Consider the following 22,837-nt stretch of genomic DNA (forward strand, 5'->3'; position numbering starts at 1 on the left):
ACAGAGAAAGGTTCTTTGTCCTTAAAAGTAACTAATGTGTAAGATTTTCTCAAGAGAGTCTCAGATCTTCAACCTATAGTTTAAAAGCATGTTTGCAATACAAATACTCCTTAAAAATGAAACCTCATGCTGTAGAATCACATTAAGACATACATGAGTATTGCTGGATTTTTTTAAGGAAAGCTGATCTGATGGAGGTGAGAGGATCATGGCAACAGAATATTACAGGCCCTAGAAGAGAAGGAAGACACTTTTGACCACTTGCTGAGGGCTGAGTGCCACTACATGGGGCAGCATTATTATACCTTTTAGCTGGTAAAATGGCTTATAAAGGATGAATTGACAATTGTCAAACAACAGGTAAATAGTAGAGTTGGGATCACTGTTATGTCTGACACCAGTGTCCATGTTCTTAACCACACCACAAGTTTTGAGGTTTGAGCTTTACTCACTTGGTGACATTTCTTCCTTCTATTTCCATTCCATACCCCCAAATGTATCTCTTAATTTCTTTGAAGTGAGGAGCATCACCATGCATAATAAGATCACACTGCTCACAAATAAAGCTCACATAAAGGGAAAGCAGCATTGGGGAATGCTAAAGGAAAGATGGGTCACAATCTTTACAAGTCCAGCCAGACCACTGACATGCCACCATCAATTAGAATGCAGCATTTTTATTGTAAAAGTCCACATATTAGGTAAATCCCTTTGTGAAAAGGTTTTTTAAATACATAGATGGGGAGCAGCTAATAATTAAGAATTAGATTACATATAATATATATTCATATTGCCAGTACTATGCACACATTGGAAAGCTAGCTTTTTGAGTGTCCCCATTACAAAATACATTTCAAGTTGACAATAATGTGTTTCTTACCATTGAAAATTTGCCAACAACTCTCCCAGAGTCAACATTAAATATGTTAACAATTCAAAACATGAAAATAATTCTATTTACATGTGTTTGAGTTTATATACTAGAGCACTGGTATATTAAAGGTTTGTAAAAGTGGCAGCTAAATGTGTTTCAAGATTCATCCAGATAACTCAATGAGGACCTTACATAGTTTTATAACAAAGCCACTCTTTCTTTTCTACTCTTTTTAGATTATCAAGTTAATACTGGCTATGATGGAATTCTAACTTAGAAAAATGATTGCTATAAAGAAGAACTGACAACGGGTGCTATTTTAGAAAAATAGGGACTCAGGATGAGTACATGAAGGTGGAGCTCAACTCATCATGTCTGAAGTCTGGGACAACCACTTCATGTGATTATCACATACTTGAATGAAGCCACAGTCATAGGTTCAACCTCCATGTAAGTCATTCATTTGTTCTTTCAATTTTTAAAAATTAATCTTCAGTACTTTTTCTTTATCTTTTCTTTTCTTTTCTTTTCTTTTTTTTTTTTTTTTTTACCAGAGCATAGAATACAACATTCTAAACACCAGTCAGGTATGAATCCTGTCCTTGCCTGTCATGTCTTCAAGTGGAATTGTGGCTGGGTCAAAGCTAACTCATCCCCAAACCTGGGAAAAAATATACAAACTCTAATTATGCCCTAGTAGGCCCATTTCTGTGCATAAACATAGGGCTTAAGTATTGTTTTAAAAGAAGTATGGACTTTGGCTATTTTTGTTCATTATCAAAAATTTATTTTAGGCAAAGGTCTTTGGATCCTTCTGTTAATTTTCACAAGACCAAATAACATTTGACAATACTGATGTGAAAAGATGAATCACTGGTTGCAGCTGGCTCAAAGAGATTCACAGAAGCATATGCAGCCAGTTCACTTCAAAACATATCTGTTGAGCACCAACTATGTGCCAGGCACTATATAAGGTGCTGAGGACCCAAAGAGGAAATTACAAGGATTCTGCCCACAAGGCACTCACAATCACTAGAAGCAGATCTTGAGATGGAGAATAAATTCTGTTATAATCTATCGTCCTAAAGGAAGATAAAATAGCTGCAAGCACATATAATTACTTTATACTCTATGAAATTGGGCATATTTAGAAGTGGCAAATGTCAATTATTCAGTCTGTATTTTACTTAAAGTGTTTTAATATGTCCTACGTGGAAAAAAAATAAGCTGTTTGAATCTTCATGCGTGAGGGAGATGGTAGAGAAAATTCCTCCCTCCAATTCCAAACCCAAACCCTTATAATTACATTCATGATTCTTTTACAGCCCAAAGACACAGAATAAAAGACAATGCTTTATGATGTTAACTTCATTCCATTTATTTTGGCTCTAAAGAGATGCATGCATTAAACTTGAAGCATTCTACGTTACTGAAATATTTACATCATTGTACATGTGATGTGGAGGAAATTTTCTTCCTATCTTGGGATAGAGGTGTAATAGATTTCTAGTCTAGGCTCTTATATTTAAAGTGACTTGTGATTTTTCTCAAATGAGGGAGATATCCTACTGGGACCAAATTTATTACAACCTGCCCCCAAATGAACATAGGGTACAGTTTTGGACCTTTTGCATCTAATTGTATTTTGAATTGATTAAGGACACCACCACTATAAGTAGTCACAGCTTCCACTATTTCAATCATTGTAGCTGAAAAAGATCTTGTTTGGTTTCAGTGTTCTTGCTCTAATTTCACTTTGCCTTGCAGGTTTGAAACACAGCAAACATTAAAGTTCAAATTACACTTACCACAGGAGAGTTGGGCAAACAATAGGACATTAATACAATTTAGCAGGTTAGAACTTAGAAACAAACAAATTCAAAATTATCATAAACCACACAGGGGATTATTTAAGTGGACTTAGAAAGGACATCTTCTCTCCATGAGATTTAGTGAATAAGACCCACATCAATAAAACCCATACCTCTTTCACAGGTAAAGGTAGGAAACCCAATAAACCAGATTGAACAAGCAGAATGCAGTGGGGAAGAAGATCCGTGCATATGAGTCCATTTTGGCAATACGAATATGTATCCTTCCATGTCTCCAAGCTCCTGTTCGACAGTCTTCAAAACAGCAGAAGAAACTGGCACAGTCCTTGCCATCCAGACACTCATACCCATATTCTTCATCTCTCTCTTGAAGGTGAGTGGCATTGTTCATTTGAATGGTTGCTGATCTTGGGCGAATATCAATGGTAGGGGCCTGAGACAAGGGTAGGGAAGAAGAGTTAGTTATACTTCATAAATCCTAGACTAGGTCTCCACAATGTCACCAAGGTGAATGATGAATCTGAAAATGAGTACTCAGGAATTGCTATGAAATCGTGATCTACAATGGTAAAATTGAACTTAGAAGGATAGCACATTTGCAGATTTCAAATTTTGAGCTTAAGCAGTGCAGCTGAAAATAATACCATCAAGCTAATAGCTATAGCAAGAAGATTGAACACCAAAAGAACTCAAAGTTTAAAGATTTAAATCAAACAACTACATGGAATTTTATTCTAGTAAATATTAGATGTGAGGTTGGTTACATGAAGGCATTTAATGGTGTTGCATGTGAGTAGAACAGAGAAATAAAATGCATCAATTTTGAACTCAAATTTTTTGTCATGCTTACCTATAGGCAAATAGTAAACCCCATTACACTGAGCAAATGTACTAAACACTATTAAAAAGAAAATGTTAATATATATATAAATATAAGAGTTTTCTGAGTTTATACCACAAATGGTATGGCTTATGTTTTAAAGAAATATAGTGTTTCGTCTACCATTCAGCATCTAGAAGCTTCAGAATGTTGGCAATGTTTACCTAATGTGTGTGAAAATTCAGAAAAAAAACGCTACCACCTTTCGGCAATGTTTATCTAATGTGAGTGAAAATTCAGGAAAAAAATGCTACCGCCTTTTTACTATTTGAGAAGAAACTAATACCAATTAATTGAATAATTTAATCTTTGCTGCCCTATTAATTATGAAAGTACTATAAATCACAATGATTAATTTAATTTGGAGGAGTTAATTTTAGGATATTATAAATATGAACCCTAGTGTCTCTGAGTAAGTTATCAGAAAACATTGCATTATTGCATGATAGAGCCAAAAGGCCCCTGGATTATCCTAAATGGAAGGGATGGGTGTTTTAACTTAAAGCATTTCAAAGATAAGAATTGATAGGTTCAAAATTCTGAACGGAGATTATAAAAAGTTACTTATCAAAAAGCAATCCCGTTTTGAATTAGGATTTACCGAGTTACATTTTAAGAGCATTTATAGTATATATGGTAGATGCAGTCAATGAATTTTATCTGAGAAGGGAGGGTAAGGTTTGACTTTGATGTTTAAAGAAACCCTCTTTTCTAATGATATGTCCTAGAACTTATAGCTTTATAGGGTCAAACCTCTGCGAATTAGTGTAGGGTTGATGACTCAACTCTAGAAATCTGTAGAACTTTCTTCATCTCAAAGGTCTTACCTCTCGTAGAATGCTTAAATAACTACTCACTAAAAAAACAACAAAAAAAATCGAAACACCATGTAAGCGTTAATAATTAAATTCAGCAGTTGCATGCAGTGAATTTTCATTCCAAAAACATTATACCTTGAAGGAAAACATCCGAAGAAGCTTTGGGTTTGTAGACAGAAAAGAGAATTGCATTTTTTTTTTAATTAAAAGAAGAAAAAAAAAGAAAAAGACAAAATAAGAGAAATTAAAAATACATTTTAAAAACATAGTAAAATGAACTGAAATTATAAACACAGAAGGACAATTCTGGGCTTGAAATAAAGTATATGCCTAAATTTGGAAAAGGGAATTTGGGGATTTCAATAAATTAATCCACAATTATCTAACTGCAAAAGCCAGTGTTATGAGGAAGCTTTCCACTGCCTGGTTTCCCTGTATAAAAGTACTGTGATTTTATTTTCTAATTAACATCAAGGAGGCCTTACTAGGTAAGTCTTAACACAATGAACCAAAGGGCGTATTTAATGGAAAAATGAAATTTCAGCTTCTCATTCACAGCTTAGGCTTTTTCCAGTTGTGATAAATCATCTAATTGGCTTACAAGAGGGAAATCCATAAAATTTTCAGGTAATTTGATTTTTTCAGTTTCTTTAATCCCCTCTGCAATGATACAGCTGTTAGAAAGGGCATAAGAGCTTTTTTTGAAGGACTCTTGTTTAAAAGTTCACCCTCACATCCTTGTTAATGCTGGCATGTAGTAGTGCTGAGTGTCATAGAACCCTCTTCTTTCTTGGGGAAAAATGTAATGGAAAGTGAAGGATGGGGAGAAATAATAATTAAAAAAACAGTAAGGAAAATAAAATAAGGATAGAAAAAATGCAAAGATAGGCAAACAGGAAAGGAAAGGACTGCATAAAGCATAGTGGATATTTGGAAAATTAAGAATTAGCATTTCTTTTTGTATTAATCATCAAGAATAATGATTTTTTTTTCTTTACCTGTTACAGATTCTTACATTCAGATAAATATATGCCATTTGTAGAAGTTGACTAGCGTTCCTGGAGATCCATCAGGATTCAACCTAGAATCAGCTGTATTTCCTCATTAAAATGTAGCTCCCCCAAAGTTGGTGGGTCAGAGAGCTAGCCAATATCAAGGCCCTCGTGGCCTTTATGACAGACCAGGAAAGTATGAATTCAGGAAGCTAGGGTGACTTCCTTTGCCCCTGTCTTAGAAGGGAATGGACCTTAACTTCAATGGGGCTTCCTAGAAGCCAGACAGCCACTATACTCAGGTGCATAAATGAGTAGCTACTTGCTCTCTTCAACATCCATACTAAAGGATAATTATATTAGGCTTGTATATTTGTGCCTTATCATCTCTATTTAAAGTTTGGTGGCAAGGTGAAGTCATCCTACCTTTTTCCAAATCATTGAAATCAATCCAGGTTCTTAACTGTATAAATCATCAACATCAACCATCATCATCAACTATTAATGGTAAGGACTTTCATGTGTAAGGCACCATGTAATGCTTTTTACCTTCATTACCACAGCAGCCCTTTAAGTTACGTATTACTCATTTTATATATGAGAAAACAAAGACACAGGGAGGCTAAGTAACTTGCCTAAACAATAGATGATCCATTTCATTTAAAAACAAAATGATACATTTTAAGTATAAAACCAATCGTAGTCTTCTGGTGGTAAAACACACACAATTACTTGCAAAAATGTGGTAAACTTTGAAACTTCAAGAACTTTCAGGCTTCCTAATGGAAAGCCTTGAATGAAAATGTTAATTTAAAACATCAATAATTTAAGAATGTTATAGTAGGGAGCAGAAAGATGACAATCAATGAAACCTAGAATAACAGCAACTAGAAAATAAATGCATGTCTCAGAAACGTTTATAATCCCTATGAAATGAAGAGAATAAGAGTCTGCCTTAGTGAATCAGGTCTCTCCCAAGTAAAAATTCTTATGGCCTGGTCAAAATCATACATTCTCTTTTCGTTTTGGAGCCCAAAGTGTTGAGGCTTAGCCTGCAGACAGGCTAAGACCAAGCCAAAACAAAATCAGGTGGCCTTCTACATAAAAATTTCAGTGATCCCAATGGGAAATGATACATACAGGGTTTTTCTTCTTTTTGTCTTTATCCTTGCTTGGTTTCCGGTTGCTGACAAAATAATGCAAGGTGCCATATTCCACCAAAGCAGAGAAGACAAAGATGAAGCAAACAGATACAAAGAGATCCATTGCTGTAACATAGGAGACCTTGGGGAGTGACTTCCGGGCAATGGTGCTGAGGGTGGTCATTGTCAGGACAGTGGTGATACCTGAAGAAAGGTACAGTAAAACAGATCATGTGACCTCATCAGCAAGTTGGGTAATTGAGTCACTACTGAGACCAAATTTGTTTTGTGACTTCTGATAAGCAACCTCAGTAATGGGGAAGGAAGCATAACTGTAACCCATTCACTCTGCCCACAAATATTTATTGCCTGCTTACCAAGTATCAGTTACTATGACAAACACTGAGTATATGCTGAAAACTAAGACATGTTCCCTGACCTTATGTGCCTTATATTTTAGTGACAGAGAACACTATAAATCAAGGGGGCAAAGGAAAGTATAAATACAAATTATGGTTTATGTGATGGAGAACAGCAGGGATGGTGAAAACCTAATTAGATGGAATACTGAGGAAAGACATCTTTGAGGTGGTGATATTTAAGGAGAAGTTTAAAAAGTTAGAGGACACCAACTTCTGACTAATTGCAGAGTAAATAAAGAAAGATACTGAGGAAGGGACACATTATCTTTTTTAAAAAAATTAGAATACCTAGCACCTGGGGAGAGGCAAGGGTATCAAAGTGATGCTGAGATAACAGAAGTTATATCATGCAGAGCATGCAAAGGAGTTTACACTTTATTTAAAGTACAAGGAGAATCCATTAAGGGTATCAAATAGAGGAAATGAGCTATGTGACATGTTCTGATTAATGAATTTTTTAAAAACTATTATAGAGAGAGAAGATGGTGTGGTAGAAGGATCCTGAGCTCACCATCCCCATGGATATACCAAGGTGTAACAACTACATATATTGCAACTCATTCTGAAAATGACCTGAAGATTGGCAGAACATATTCTATAACAGCTAAAGTCATAAAAAGAAAGCCACATCAAGAAGGGAGAAGGGTAGGAGGGAAGAGGTATGGTTAGGAACCAAACTACTGTTGTGACTACCCAGAAGTGGGAGGGATAGGACAAGCATGGAGGAACAAGGGGATGAGCACCCCCAACCCTGGGTGCCTGCACTGAGATGAGCCCCCATAATGTCTGGCTTTAAAAATCAGCGGGGCTTAACTCCAGGAGAGAAGGTCAGAGGAAACCAAGTCTCCACTTTTAATTAAAGAGCCAGCATGCTATATTACTCACCATGTATTCCAGCACAGAAGAACCAGTTTGGTAAGTGCCTGGGTTATAAGAAGGAGATTTATTGACCGATTTTTGAACAGGTGTCAGAGGGGCAAGAATCTGCAGAAGCTTTCTCCAGGAACGGAAGTGCTGATGGGCACCATTTTTCTTACCCTACTTCAGCCTGGATGGCTATATGCTTGCAAAAGCCAGTTCTGAAACTCTACTTGCTAGCAGCACTTGCCCCACCCCATCATTCCTCAACAGATCCATCTTTCTTACATAATCCACCCTCTCCAGCCCCCTCCAAAGTGACTCCTGTCCTGCCATAACTGGCCAGGTAACCTCAGTTAGGAACAGCAGCCCCTCAAAGAGACTACTGCCCCACAACACCTGGCAGGCGGCCCTTGCCAGAATCACTGTCCCTCCAAAGCAAACCCTGCCCTAGGGACTGGGGACCTAGCCCCACACACCAGCATGCCCATAGTAGCTGTAACCAGGCCTCTCAGCTCACTGTACTAGGGGCAGACCCTACCCACCACTGTGCCCACAGCAGTCACTGCCACAACAGGACAGTGCACACAGACTACACAAGGGACATCCCTGGAGCACCTGGTTCTGGTGACCAGGAGGGCATTGTACAACAGGGCACCACAGGATGCCTTCAACATAAGGCCACTACTTTCAAGATCAGGAGATGTAGCTGACCTACCTGATAAATAAAAACAGAGAGACAAAATGAGGAGACATAGGAGTATGTTCCAACAAACAAACAAACAAAAAAAACAAGACAAAACCACAGAGAAAGAACTAAACAAAATGGAAATAAGCAAGCTACCTGACAAAGAGTTGAAAGTAATGGTCACAGAGATACTCACAGAACTTGAGAGGTGAGTGAATGAACTCAGAAGAAACAGAAAAAATTAAATAAAGAACCAGTCAGAACCAAAAATATAAAAACTAAAAAATACACTAGAGGGAATAAACAGAAGATTAGAGGATGCAGAAGAATGGATGAGTGAGCTGGAAGACAGGGTAACGGAAAGCACCCATACTGAATGGCAGAAAGAAAAAAGAATTTTAAAAAATGAGAATAGGTTAAGGGATCTCTGAGACCACATCAGTATAGGAGATGAGAGAAAGAAGAGGGCAAAAACTTACATGAAGAAATGATAGTTAAAAACATCCCTAATCTGGAAAAGAAAACAGACATCCAGGTCAGAAAGCCCCTAACAAGTTAAACCCGAGGAGGTCCACACTAAGATTTAAAGATAAATAAACAATCTTAAAAGCAGCAGGAGAGGGACTAACAATTACATAAAAGGAAAAGCCCTCTAGGGCTATCAGCTGATTTTTTTTTTTTTTTTTTTTTTTTTTTTTTTTTTTTTTACAGCAGAGACTTTGCAGGCCAGAAGGGAGTTGTAAGATATTCAAAGTGCTAAAAGGAAAGAACCTACAAGCAAAAATGCTCCACCTGTCAAGGCTATCATTCAGAATTGAAAGAGAGAGAAAAAGTTTCCCAGACAAACAAAAGTTACAGGAGTTCATCACCACTTAACTGGCCTTACAAGAAATGTGAAAGGGACTTCAAGTGGAAAATAAAAGGTCATAACTAGAAATAAGAAAATTATGGCAGGAAAAAATCTCAATGGTAAAAGCAAACATACATTAATGGTAGCAAATTAATCACTTATTTAGCTAGTATGAAGGCTAAAATGCAAAATTAGTATAATTGATTATAGCTACAAAAATAGTCAAGAATACATAAAATAAAAAGATTAAAATATGGCATCATATACATAAACATGGAGAGTAAAAATTTAGTGCTTTTAGAATATGTTTGAACTTAAGCAACCACCAACTTAATATAGGTGGCTATATACTTAGGATATTATATATGAACCACATGATAACCACAAACCAAAAAATTATAATACATACCCCCCCAAAATAAAGTGAGAGTAATTGAAGTATAACACTAAAGAGAGTCCTCAAACTAAAAGGGAAGAGAGCAAAAGAATATAGGAAGAAAAAAGAACTATAAAACAACCAGAAAACAATTTTTAAAATGGCACTAAATACATATCTATTGATAATTACCTTATAAATGGACTAAATGCTTCAATCAATAGACATAGAGTGAATAGATTAAAAAGAAACACAAGACCCATCTATATGCTGCCCTGCAAGAGAATACTTCAGACCTAAAGACACATACAGACTGAAAGTAAAGGGATGGAAAAATATATTCCACGCAAATGAAAGTGAGAAAAAAAGCTGGATAGCAATACTTAGACAAAATAGACTTTTCTTTTTAAGATTTTATTTATTTATTTGAGAGAGAGAGAGAGAGAATGAGAGATAGAGAGCACGAGAGGGAAGAGGGTCGGAGGGAGAAGCAGATTCCCTGCTGAGCAGGGAGCCCGATGTGGACTTGATCCCGGGACTCCAGGATCATGACCTGAGCCGAAGGCAGTCGCTTAACCAACTGAGCCACTCAGGCGCCCAACAAAATAGACTTTAAAGCAAAGGCTGTAACAAGACACAAAAATAATGATAAAAAAAACCAATGCAATAAGAAGACGTAACATTTGTAAATATCTCCACACCCAACATAGGAGCACCTAAACATATAAAGCAAATATTAACGGATAAAAAGGGAGAAATTTGTCAGTAATCCAATAATAGTAGGCAATTTTAACAGCCCATTTACACCAATGGATAGAATATCCAGACAGAAAATCAGTGGAGAAACAGTGGCTTCAAGTAACATATTAGACCAGATGGATTTCACAGATCTATACAGAAAATTCAATTTAAAACTAGCAGAATACACATCCTTCTTCAAGGGAACATGGAACATTCTCTAGGATAGAGCCCATGTTAGGCCACCAAACAAGTCTCAATAAATTTAACAAGACTGAAATCATCATTTCCAACCACAACAGTATGAAACTAGGAATCAGATACAAGAAAAAAATTGGAAGAAACACAAAGATATGGAGTCTAAAATGCATACTACTAAAGAACAAATGGGTCAAAGAAGAAATCAAAGAAGAAATAAAAAAATATGTGGTGGGATGCTTGGGTGGCTCTGTTGTTTAAGTGTCTGCCTTCAGCTTAGCTCGTGGTCCTGGGATTGAGCCCTGTGTTTTTTTTTGGGGGGGGGGTCCCTGCTCAATGGGAAGTCTGCTTCTCCCTCTCCCCTGCCCCACCACTCATTCTCTCTCTCTCAAATAAATAAATAAAATCTTTAAAAAATATGTGGAGACAAATGAAAATGGCTATACTATAGTTCCAGAATCTTTGGGATACAGGAAGTTTACAGCAATACAGGTCCACCTCAAGAAACAAAAGAATATCTCAAACCTAACAATCTGAAATCTAACCTTACACCTCAAGGAACTAGAAAAAGAAGAACAAAGCCTAAGGTTAGGAGGAGGAAGGAATAATAAAGATCAGTTTGGAAATAAATGAAATAGAAACTAAAAAAGAAAAGATGACACTAAAAACTTGTTCTTTTAAAAGATAAAATTGATAATTCTTTAGATTTATCAATTATCAAAAATTAATCAAGAAAAAAATAAAGGACTCAAAATCAGAAATGAAAGAAGTTATAAGTGACAAGACAGAACTATAAAAAATAACAATATAGGGGCACCTGGGTGACTCAGTCATTAAGCATCTGCCTTCGGCTCAGGTCATGATCCCAGGGTCCTGGGATGGAGCCCTGCATCAGGCTCCCTGCTCTGCAGGAAGCCTGCTTCTCCCTCTCCCACTCCCCCTGCTTCTCCCTGTCTCTCTCTGTCAAATAAATAAAATCTTTAAAAAAAATAATATAAAAAATTTTATGCCAACAAATTGGACAACCTAGAAGAAATGGATAAATTCATAAAACTATGCAATCATCTAAGACTGAATCAGGAAGAAATTAAAAACTGAACAGACCAATTACTAGTGATGAAAAACTCCCAATGAACAAAAGCCCAAGACCAGATGGCTTCACAGATGAATTCTACCAAACACTGAAAGAAGAGTTAATACCTATCTCTCTCAAACTCCTAAAAAAATGGAACAGAAAGGATTGCTTCCAAATTCATTTTATGAGGCCAGCATTGCCCTCGTACCAAAACCAGAAAAAAGACATTACAAAGAGACAGACAATTGCAGACTAATTCATCCCTGATGAATATAGATGCAAAAATTCTCAAAATATTAGCAAACTGAATTCAACAATACATTAAAATGATCATTCAACACTATTAAGTGAGATTCATTCCAGGGATGCAAGGATGGTTCAATATATGTAAATCAAACAATATTTTACACTATATTAACAAAATGAAAGATAAAAATCATATGAACATCTCTATAGATGCAGAAAGGCATTGCACAGAATTCAAAATTCACTCATGATATAAGCTCTCAACAAAGGGGGTATAGAAGGAACATACCTCAACAAAATAATGGGCATATATGAAAAACCCATAGCCACCATCATACTCCAATGGTGAAAAGCTGAAAACTTTTCCTCTAAGATCAGGACAGATAAGGAAGTCCACCCTCACCACTTTTATTCACCATAGTATCAGAAGTCCTAGCTGCAGCAATCAGACAAAATAAATAAATAAATAAATAAATAAATAAATAACTGACGTCTCAACTGGTAAGGAATAGGTAAAACTGCTACTATTTGCAGATGACATGATACAAATATATTAAAAAACCCTAAAGAATCCACCAAAGAACTACTGGAATGAATAAATGAATTCAGTGAAATTGTAGGATACAAAATCAATATACAGAAATCTGTTGTGTTTCTATATATTAAAAATGAAATAGCAGAGAGATTACGAAAACAATCCTATCTGCAATTTCATCAAAAAGAATAAAATACTAAACAATACATTTAACCAAGGAAGTAAAAGACCTGTACTCTGAAAACGATAAGAAATGGAAGACAACACAAATAAATGGAAACAGATACCATGCTCATGATTTGGAAGAATATTGTTAAAATGTCCATATTATCCAAAGTAATCTACAGATTCAGTACAATCTCTATCAAAATACCAATAGCATTTATTGCAGTCCTACAATTTGTATGGAAACATAAAAGACTCTTAATTGCCAAAGTAATCTTAAGGACAAAGCTGGAGTTATCACAATCCCATTTGAAACTATTCCAGAAAGCTATGATAATCAAAATGGTATGGTACTGGCAGAAAAACAGACACGTAAATCAATGGATCAGAATAAAAAGCCCAATAATAAGTCCACACTTGTGTGGTAAATTAATCTACAAGAAAGGAGGCAAGAATATGCAATGGGGAAAAAAAGTCTCTTCAATAAATGATGTTGGAAAAACTGGACAGCTACGTGAGAAAGAATTAAACCAGATCAGTTTCTTATATCATATACAAAAATTAACTCAAAATGGATTAAAGACCTAAATGTAAGATCTGAAACCATAAAACTCCTAAAAGAAAACAGAGCTAGTAAATTCATGGACCTTGGCCTTTGCAATATTTTTTCTGAATATGTGTCTCCAGCCAAGGAAAACATAAGCAAAAATAAATAATTGGGACTATATAAAACTAAAGAGCTTTTTGCATAGCAAAGGAAACCATCAACAAAACAAAAACACAATCTACTGAATGGAGGAAGATATTTGCAAACGACTTATCTGATAAGGGGTTAATATCCAAAATAGATAAAGAACTCCTACAACACCAAATAATAATAACAAATAACCCAATAAAAATTGGGCAGAACCCTTGAATAGACATTTTTCCAAAGAAGACTCAGAGAAATAGCCAAGAGACTCATGAAAAGTTGCTCAGCATCACTCATAATTAGGGGAATGGAAATCAAAACAACAGTATCACCTCACACCTGTCAGAATGGCTAGTATCAAAAAGACGAGAAATGACAGTCGTGGCAGGATGTGAAGATAAGGGAGCCCTGGTACACTGTTGTTAGAAGTGTAAATGGGTGTAGCCACTATGGAAAACAGTATGGAGGTTCTTCAAAAAACAAAAAATAGAAATACTGTATGATCCAGTAATTCCACTTCCGGGTATTTACCTGAAGAAAACGAAAACCCAAAAACAATTCAGAAGTTACATGCACGCCTATGGTTATTGCAGTAGCATTTAGAATAGCCAAGATATAGAAGGAACCCACATGTCCACACTAGATGAATGGATAAATATAATATGGTACACACACACACACACACACACACACACACACACACACACACACCACACACTGGACTATTTCTCAGCCATAAGAAAAAAATAAAAATCTTGCCTTTTGTGACAACATGGATGGCCCTAGAGGACATTATCCTAAGTAAAATAGATCAAAGTGTGCAAATGAGCAAACAACAAAAATAGATACAGACTCATGAGAACTAACTGGTGTTTGCTTGAGGGGAGATGGATAGGGGTATAAGCAAAACAGGTGAGGGGGATTAAGAGGTACAAACTTCCAGTTATGGAATAAATAAGCCCAAGAACCATGTGGCTCTCTTGGGTCAGTAGATCTTAGTTTAGTATCAAGTTTCCTCAGTGTATTTTCTGTTATAAAATTCCCAAGAGAGGAAAGATTGGTGTTGGTTGAAATAACTGCACAAAAAAAGAGTAGCCTTTCATAGAGGAGAAGTATGATCAAGGGAACTGCAGTTATAAAGTACAATCATAGCCTCTTTCCTATATTATTATTAGGGAATAGCCCATTTCCCTTTGTAATCTGTATATTATGTGACAAAAAAGGACCTCTATCTTAATGTCCTTGTGACTTCATAAGACAAGTATAGTGGTGGGACTCAATAAAAGCCCTTTTGAATGCATAAATGGAGCAATCAATGAATAGTGTATATATGATAGGTCAGATGGACTCATCCTACATCTGAAAATAGGAATCCACATTGATGGCCTGTGGGATAGAGTTTTAACTGTACATAACAACAGCTAACATTTAGTGGATCTCTTTCTTTGACCAGGTACTGCCTCAAGTACTTTATATATTATCCCACAAAATCCTCACAATGAGGATTATTACTGTTATCCTTTTTTGGCAGGTGAAAAAAACTTGAGCACAGAAAGAATAAGGAATTTGTCCAAGGTAGAAGGTGAGAAAGATGATACAAGCCTACAAAGTCTGACTTAAAATGCTGTGCTCTGACCCACATTGTTATATTCCCTCTCTATGAATATGTACCTAATATGCCGCATGAAGCACCAGACACTTGGAAGCTAGTGTATTTTCCTAATTCAGGATGATATGGACTGTGGGTCTCCCATATTGTCATGATAGAACCTTAGCAATGGTCAAGTTTCTCATCTACAAACTAGGGGTGCGGTGGGGAGGGGCATACCTCCTAGTGTTCTTGTGAAGATTAAGTTAAGTAATGTTCATTAATTGTAAATTCCTAGTAAAGTATCAGTAAATGTAAGCTATTTATTTTAGGGAAGAACAGTCTGCTTCTCAAACTAAAAAAACTTCACTCGAGTTGTCCATGCAATAATTCATGTAGAAGTTCTTGACTATACATAATTACAGTTGATATATTTTGGGGGGGAGAATTTATTTTTGATTACTTAAATTTGTAATTTTATTATATATAAACAAATAAACAATAGCCCCTAGGAATTCTCATCATGTATTATTCAGCTGATAATACATCACTTTTAAGGAGAGTAATTTTTTTTTTTTTTAATGTTAGTCACCGTGCAGTAAATCATTAGTTTTTGATGTGGTGTTCAATGACTCATTATTTGCGTATGGGGGGCACCTTGGCCTTCTCTTCACATTCAGGCCTCAAGCCACACTTGACCTATGGAGGAGTGAAAATGTCATGATTTACAGTAGATAAATAAAATCTGATATGTCTAACATGTAAGTTAAAAACTTATCTAGCAAATTGGGAAGATGTTGTTTAGGCTACATGGAAGTTCATCACAGCCATGTAATGTAAAAGGAGACTCTTGAAGAACAGCTTCATGATATTTTCAGGTTTCTGGTTGGATCCCCGGGGAAGAGAACAGTGGGTGCAGGATGAGTGGTAGTTTTAACTGATCCACCTACCAACAACAAGATAGCTGGGAGTGGTTTTTAAAGTCCAGTTTCGCTAATCAAAGGATTAGGCTTACCTGGCATAGATGAAAAAATATCCATAGCTTTTATCAATTCCTCCAGTCTTGGCATCAAGTAAGCTCTTCAGGCATGCTACCTCACCTCAGATTACTCGTGTGAAAAATACCACCTGGTGTTTTTATTGTTTCATCCATTGACATTTAACCATGATTAAGGTCTACCAGCTTAAGGCTTATCAGCTACCACCTGTGTGTCAAACTATATTCAAGTGTTGTAAGCCCCCAGATGACTGCTTCCCATGCTCTTGTGGTCTGAGCTCAGAAGAGTCTGAGCCGAATGGGTATATTCATCTCACTCATCCAACAACTTGGCTTTAACTATTCTGTGACGATAAACTTTAGGTCCACAGGTGTTTAGGGTCATCTGGTTTACTGCTTAATTGTAAACACTGGAAAAGGTAATGTGATCACATGTTAGAATCACCTGGGGAATTTTTTTTTTTTTAATCCTGACATGCAGGCCAAGCTCTCAAAATTTAAATAAGCATCTTTTGTGACTGGACTGAGGCAGCTATACATGTAAAGGCATCCTAGTGATATAAATGTGCAGTTGAATTTAAGAAGCACTGATCTAGAGAACTGAGAAAGCGAAGTTAACACAGAGAAACTGTCTCTCCTGCCCACCTTTCCCCGTAACTGGCCTTCAACAAAGCCTCACACACAGAGCAACTCTAGGCCCCATTAGCCAAGGTGCACATAGACTATCTGCTGGGGGTGTGACCTTGTGAATGTCATTTAACCTTGCAGCACCTCTGCTTCCTTAGCCCTACAAAATGTGTTAATAATTTTTATTATCACCATAACTTCTATAAGTAGTTGTGAAGAGTAGAAAAGTCATGGGGACTATATTAAACAGGCGTGACATACAGTCAAAGATCAACAAATAGCAGCACATACCTGTTACTTGTTCAGGGGCCTCTCTCTCATTCCTCATTCTTTAGCTCACTCACCTTGATCCCTTCTCCTACAGCAGTTTTGGCCAGTAAGGGCTCATTTAATGACTGGTTGAAATGAATTACCAAAGTGGCCTTAAGAGAGGTTTGACCAGCAGAAGTCTGGACTTCAAGAGAAGAGATTGATTTGAGATCTTTTCCTTAAAATATTTTTGGTATGGGTAGATTGGAATGTATTAATGCATTTGTTCCATCCATTCATAAGAGCATACATTACTTGAATAATCAATGAAGAACCAGCTCTGTGCCAGGCACTATACTGGGAATGAAAAAACATCTACATTCTGATGTGAGAGACAGACATGTAAGCATATAAGGCAATACAGTCTACTCACAATGACAATAGTCCTAAAGCAATAGGCTCGACATACTTTGGGTTTATTTCAGCTGGTAGAAGTAAACAAGATATTCTAAGTGTTGAATAGGACTTGTAACAATGTACCGCATATAACAGAAAAGTCCAAGCAAAATTATTTTGAAACAGATGGGAGACTAAATTAGGTTTGGAAGAGGACAAACATGCAAATGATGTCTTCTTCCCAGTAATCTCTTTTGCCCTCAGTTTTAATAACCTGGTACAGAGCATTTTGTCAGAAAATGATATATAGTTGACCCTTGAACTACGTGGGTTTGAATTACATGGGTCCACTTATATGCAGATTTTTTCAACAAATAAAGCACGGTACAATAAATGTATTTTCTCTTCCTTATGAGTTTTTTAATAACATTTGCTTTTCTCTTATTGTAAGAATACAGTACATAATACATGTGGCATACAATATATGTGTTACTGGTAAGGCTTCTAGGCAACAATAGGCTATTAGTTTGGGGGGAGTTAAAAGTTATACGTGGCTTATTTGACTGCTCAGGTGGAGTTAGAACCCCTAACCCCCACATATTTCAAGGGTCAACTGTAGTTGCTAACATTTCTAATGCTTTAGTATGTTTTGTGCATGTTGCGTGGAATACCTTATTTTCTTAAGTATTTTCTGTACCTAACCTAGATCAATCTAACAAAACCCTACAGAAAATGATATATGCTTCACATTTGAGGAAAATATGATTTACAGAAACTAAAGAGCATTTTCAAGCCATACTATACATGTGGGATGAAATCTAGATTTATTGGGTTTTAAAACCGGAGCTCTTAACTACTGTAATTATATTTACTCACTAGTCAAAGAGCGGGCAAGAGATGTGGTTCTAGTTTTCACATAGCTGATAAAAGAGGACTGTGATTGTATAATTCATCTTTCAACAGCTTAATTCTTAGTTAACTACTTAACATTCATGGACTTAGACTCCAATGTCCTTGTGAGTCTGTGGCTTTGTAATAATCTATTTGAAACTTCTTCCTTACATGAGAAAAAAAAATGTGAAAATCGAAGTATCTCTATATATAATACATCAAGAAAGATGCAAATAATCTTAAAAGTGTATGTGTTTGAGGTGGGGAGGGGCTGTATTCCCAAAATGTCACAGGTATTTTTCCCAAAATATTTTCAATGGTTAGAGCCAATTGCTGTGTATGTACATCTTCAAATGTCATTATGATAATTATGGATGTTGGAATTAAGAGCCAGTCATGTGCCGATAAATGTGTAACAGTTGACTCTAGGGGAAAAAAAGGCGGTCCTGATTTTTAGTGTTTGCCTATTTCTATGATGTTAATACTTTCACCTTGGCTGACTTCAATCTACCAATGTGACATCTCTCAATACATCTGGAAAGAATAAACACAACCAGCTCTCATGAGCTTGTGTGAGCAGCTCTGGAAATAACTACCCAGAGACCAAAATGCAAAATCTCCTGAAATTAGAAATTTGGTTTTTTTTTCCTAGTCAAACTTAAATTTATTAAGAGAATTTACTAAAGAAAGCGAATCAAGGTAATTAAGGAAAACTAGAACTGGAAAACTTTTGAACACCTTTTTTTAATATGCTAGTTTTCTTTAAAATAAAATAATGGCATTTCTATGTAATTGCTGACTCAATTAACAGCACATCAACTTAGAAAGGGGAATGAAGATTACTGATACTGGATACTTATCTTGGAACGCTAAATGAAAAAGGAATGTGTCTCACCTAAGGAAGTTCTGGCTGGAACAGCATCCTTATTGATCCAGAAAGACACCCAGGATAGGACAACAATGAGTGTGCAGGGGATGTAGGTCTGGATGGTGAAGTATCCCATCCTTCTGCTCAGGTCAAAGTAGACAGACATGACCACATAATCTCCTGGAACAGAACAGAGCATCATGCCAGCACTTATCAAACTTGGAAAGCATTTAGAATAGGGAGCCCAGATATAAACCCATGCTTATATTGTCAATCAATGACAGAGGAGGCAAGAATATACAATGAGGAAGAGACAGTCTCCAATAAATGGTGTTAGAAAAGTTGGACAGCCATATGCCAAAGAACGAAACTGGATGACTACTTAAACTATATAAAAAAATAAATTCAAAATGGATTAAAGACTTGAATTAAGACCTGAAACCATAAAACTCCTAGAAGAAAATATAGGCAAGAAGCTCTTCAACATCAGTCTTAGCAATATATTTTTGGACCAGTGTCAGGCAAGGGCAACAAAAGCTAAAATAAACAAATGGAATTACATCAAACTGAAAAGCTTTTGCATGGTGAAGGAAACCATCAACAAAATGAAAAGGCAACCTACTGAAATAGGAGAAGATATTTGCAATTGATGTCTTTGATAAGGGGTTAATATCCTAAATATATATATAAAGAACTTACATAACTTAATATAAAAAATCCAATTAAAAAATGAACAGAGGAACTGAAAAAAACATTTTTCCAAAGAAGACATACATATTGCCAACAGGCAAAAGAAAAGATGTTCAACATCACTGTCATCAGGGAAATGCAAATTAAAACCACAGTGATATATCACCTCATACATGCCAGATTTGCTATTATCAAAAAGACAAAAAATAACAAGTGTTGGCAAAGATGGGGAGAAAAGATAACCATCCTCATGCACTGTTGCTGAGAAAGTAAATTGGCACAGCCACTATGGGAAACACTGTGGCGGATACTCAAAAAATTATTAATAGAAATACCATACAATCCAGCAATTCTACTTCTAGATGTTTACCCGAAAACAAAAACACCAATTTGAAGAGATATATGCATTCCTGTGTTCATTGCAGTATTACTTACAAATATGGAAGCCACCTAGGTGTTCCATTCATAGATAAAGATGTAATATATATACAATGGAATAGTACTCGGCCATAAAACAAAGAATGAAATCTTGCCACTTGCGACAACATGGATGAACCTAGAGGGTATAATGCTAAGTAAAATAGAGAAAGACAAATACTGCCTTCTCTTATATGTGCAAACTAAAAAAACAAAATGGAAATAGGCTCATAAATACAGGGAACAAACTATTGATTACCAGAGTGGGGAAGGGTTGGGGGTAGGTGAAATAGGTAAAGGTGATTAAGAGCTACAAACTTCTAGTTATAAATAAGCCATAGGGATGTAGTCAATAATATCGTCATAATTTTGTATGGTAACAGATGGTAACTAGACTTATTGTGGGGATTGTTTTGTAATGTATAAAAATATTAAATCACCTGATATATACCTAAAACAAATAGGATACTCTATGTCATTTATACGTCAATAAAAAACTGCAAAGCTTTTGAAAATGAGCATATATTCAGCTCTCATGTTCACACATTTAAATTCAGAGTTCTATACGAGGGGTATGTTGAAAACTATCTTCTTCCCCTTTCGGTTAAAAAACAAAAACCCAAACTAAACTGAGTTATGATCCTTTTATAAGTAATGTGACTACCAGATGGAAGGAAACATTTTGAGTATATTGATAATATGTTCTTCTTTCAGGTGTTTCTGGAGGGTGCCTTCTCTGCCTGCATAATATATATAATATAAAACTTCTTGTTTGGTGGGGAGGGAGAGAGACAGTGTTTCCACACCCTGCCTCTCTTACCTGCAATAAACCCTAAGGTTTGTAACAATTTCCTCCTGTTCTCAGGACCTTTCTCTATACAAGCCATAGAGGAATATACTGGTGCCTGACACTAGTAAATGCCAGTTTTACTCCATTTATAACCAAATTCCTGTGCTGAGACATTTTTCTAATGTTTTCATTGAATCATAGGGTTTTCCTTCATGGCACTTACTGCAATTCTTTTTTTTTTTTAAGATTTTTATTTATTTATTGAGAGAGAGAGAGAATGGTAGAGAGAGAGCATGAGAGGGAGGAAGGTCAAAGGGAGAAGCAGACTCCCTGCCGAGCAGGGAGGCCGATGCGGAACTCGATCCTGGGACTCCAGGATCATGACCTGAGCCGAAGGCAGTCGCTTAACCAACTGAGCCACCCAGGCACCCACTTACTGCAATTCTTAATTTCTCATTTGTGTGGCTATTTTCTTAATCTCTCTCCTATTAAAATTAATTTATTTGCACGAGTTCACGAACAGTGCCTATTTTAGCATACCACTGCAGGACCAGTACTTAGCATCCTGTTTGGCTCCCAATAGGTATTCAGTACCATTTGTTGAATAAATGATCAAAAGAAAGAATGCATTTATAAATTTAAACATAGAGGGGAAAAAAACACAAAAATCAAAAAGATGTGTTCTGGAACATTGGGTTAAAAACAGAGTTTATGTAAATAATCCTCAGAGTAGAGTAATAAAGGAGTCAAAAAATAACCATATGGCTATGCACGAGAACAATTTAATGTGACACAATTTAATGTCTCTAATTTTTTAAAAATTCCATCTTTTTCATCTTATATGATTCGAAGTGCATTTAATTTCAGAGCATTAAAAATTTTAAATAATATATTAAAATTTTTAGATAATATACTATGGAGACATGTCCCAGTTACTATATATTTATGCTTTCTTACATACTCTTAGGGAATATTAGTGTCAAAGATTATATCTGCTCTTGCAGTGTGAGATGAACATGAGACCACTTTTCAAATGTTGCTTTTTTTCTTTACTAAATTATAATTTGTCCTAAAACACATGAAGAACAAATCCAAATTCTGTGCTTTTAATTAATTATTTGGCTTTGTGCCTGTTTCTCTACTTATTTGGCTGATTTAGATTTGATTTGAAAATAAAGTACTTTAAAAGCCTCATGCACAGAAGATTGACTTAGCAGAGTGAGTTCTCACTCCTCAGTCCATTTCTTCCTTCCTACTCACAAGTGTCATTCCACAGCCTTCCAAGCTGCTGAGACAGAAAACCCTCCATTGGCTACTCTTCCAAGGAGTAAAGACTCTCCCCCTAACCCTGCAGTGTTTCCTAAGTGTAGTTATAAAAACCTCTTAACACTGCCTTTGGCGAATTGATGTACTGTCACTTGTCTGAGTCAAGCTTGGTTAAGACAGTGGTAGTGACCCAGAAACTAATTAGGGAATTCAGCTTCCATTCGAACATCAGTTCCCTCTCAGAGATCATTAAGTAGCCATTAATGAGCAACTATCCCTGAAAACTTAAAGTGGGAATTTCTTTTTGGTAGTAAGTAGGTTTTGATTAGTCTTCTGAGATTATGCTTCTCTATGTTGATTTACCTGGACTTAAGCTACTTAAAATCATGGCATTTCATAAATTAGTTTGGTCTCTGCTTTTCTTCTAGTTTACAATCTAATAGACCCAGGCTATAATTGTGGAATAAAGACACTTAATTTGAGATGATCCCTATTAATGTCTGTTTCTTTCCTGTTTCTTTGATCAGAATACTATAGGCAAATGCAAGTTCTCATACTCCAGATAGGAAAAACAGGAGAGGTTTTCTTTTTAAACAGTAATATTCAGTGGTGCTTTTTCTCCTTATTTTCAGAGTCCTTGAGAGTTTTCTGCATATTTTAAACGTGTTTAAGTGAGAC

At 36.0% G+C, this 22,837-nt stretch overlaps 1 protein-coding gene across 4 annotated transcripts in view; it reads right to left on the reverse strand.

Moving 5' to 3' along the window:
• Positions 1-1,340: 1,340 nt before the first annotated feature.
• GABRG2 (gamma-aminobutyric acid type A receptor subunit gamma2) overlaps positions 1,341-22,837 on the reverse strand; it is a 101,171-nt gene continuing 79,674 nt past the window's right edge. For 2 of the 4 annotated variants that reach the window (XM_073890288.1, XM_025866625.2), the window contains exons 7-10: positions 19,024-19,176; positions 6,537-6,742; positions 4,540-4,563; positions 1,341-3,139 (exon numbers count right to left, since the gene is read on the reverse strand). In XM_073890288.1, coding sequence (XP_073746389.1) covers positions 2,864-3,139; positions 4,540-4,563; positions 6,537-6,742; positions 19,024-19,176 — 659 coding nt within the window. In that variant the 3' untranslated portion in view covers positions 1,341-2,863. The remainder of the gene's footprint in view (positions 3,140-4,539; positions 4,564-6,536; positions 6,743-19,023; positions 19,177-22,837) is intronic. The other 2 variants (XM_073890292.1, XM_025866626.2) reach the window with 2 other exon arrangements.

This window comes from Callorhinus ursinus, unplaced genomic scaffold (assembly GCF_003265705.2).
Source record: "Callorhinus ursinus isolate GAN/ISIS: 27379988/994484 unplaced genomic scaffold, GSC_fseal_2.0 scaffold3, whole genome shotgun sequence".
Lineage (NCBI taxonomy): Eukaryota > Metazoa > Chordata > Mammalia > Carnivora > Otariidae > Callorhinus > Callorhinus ursinus.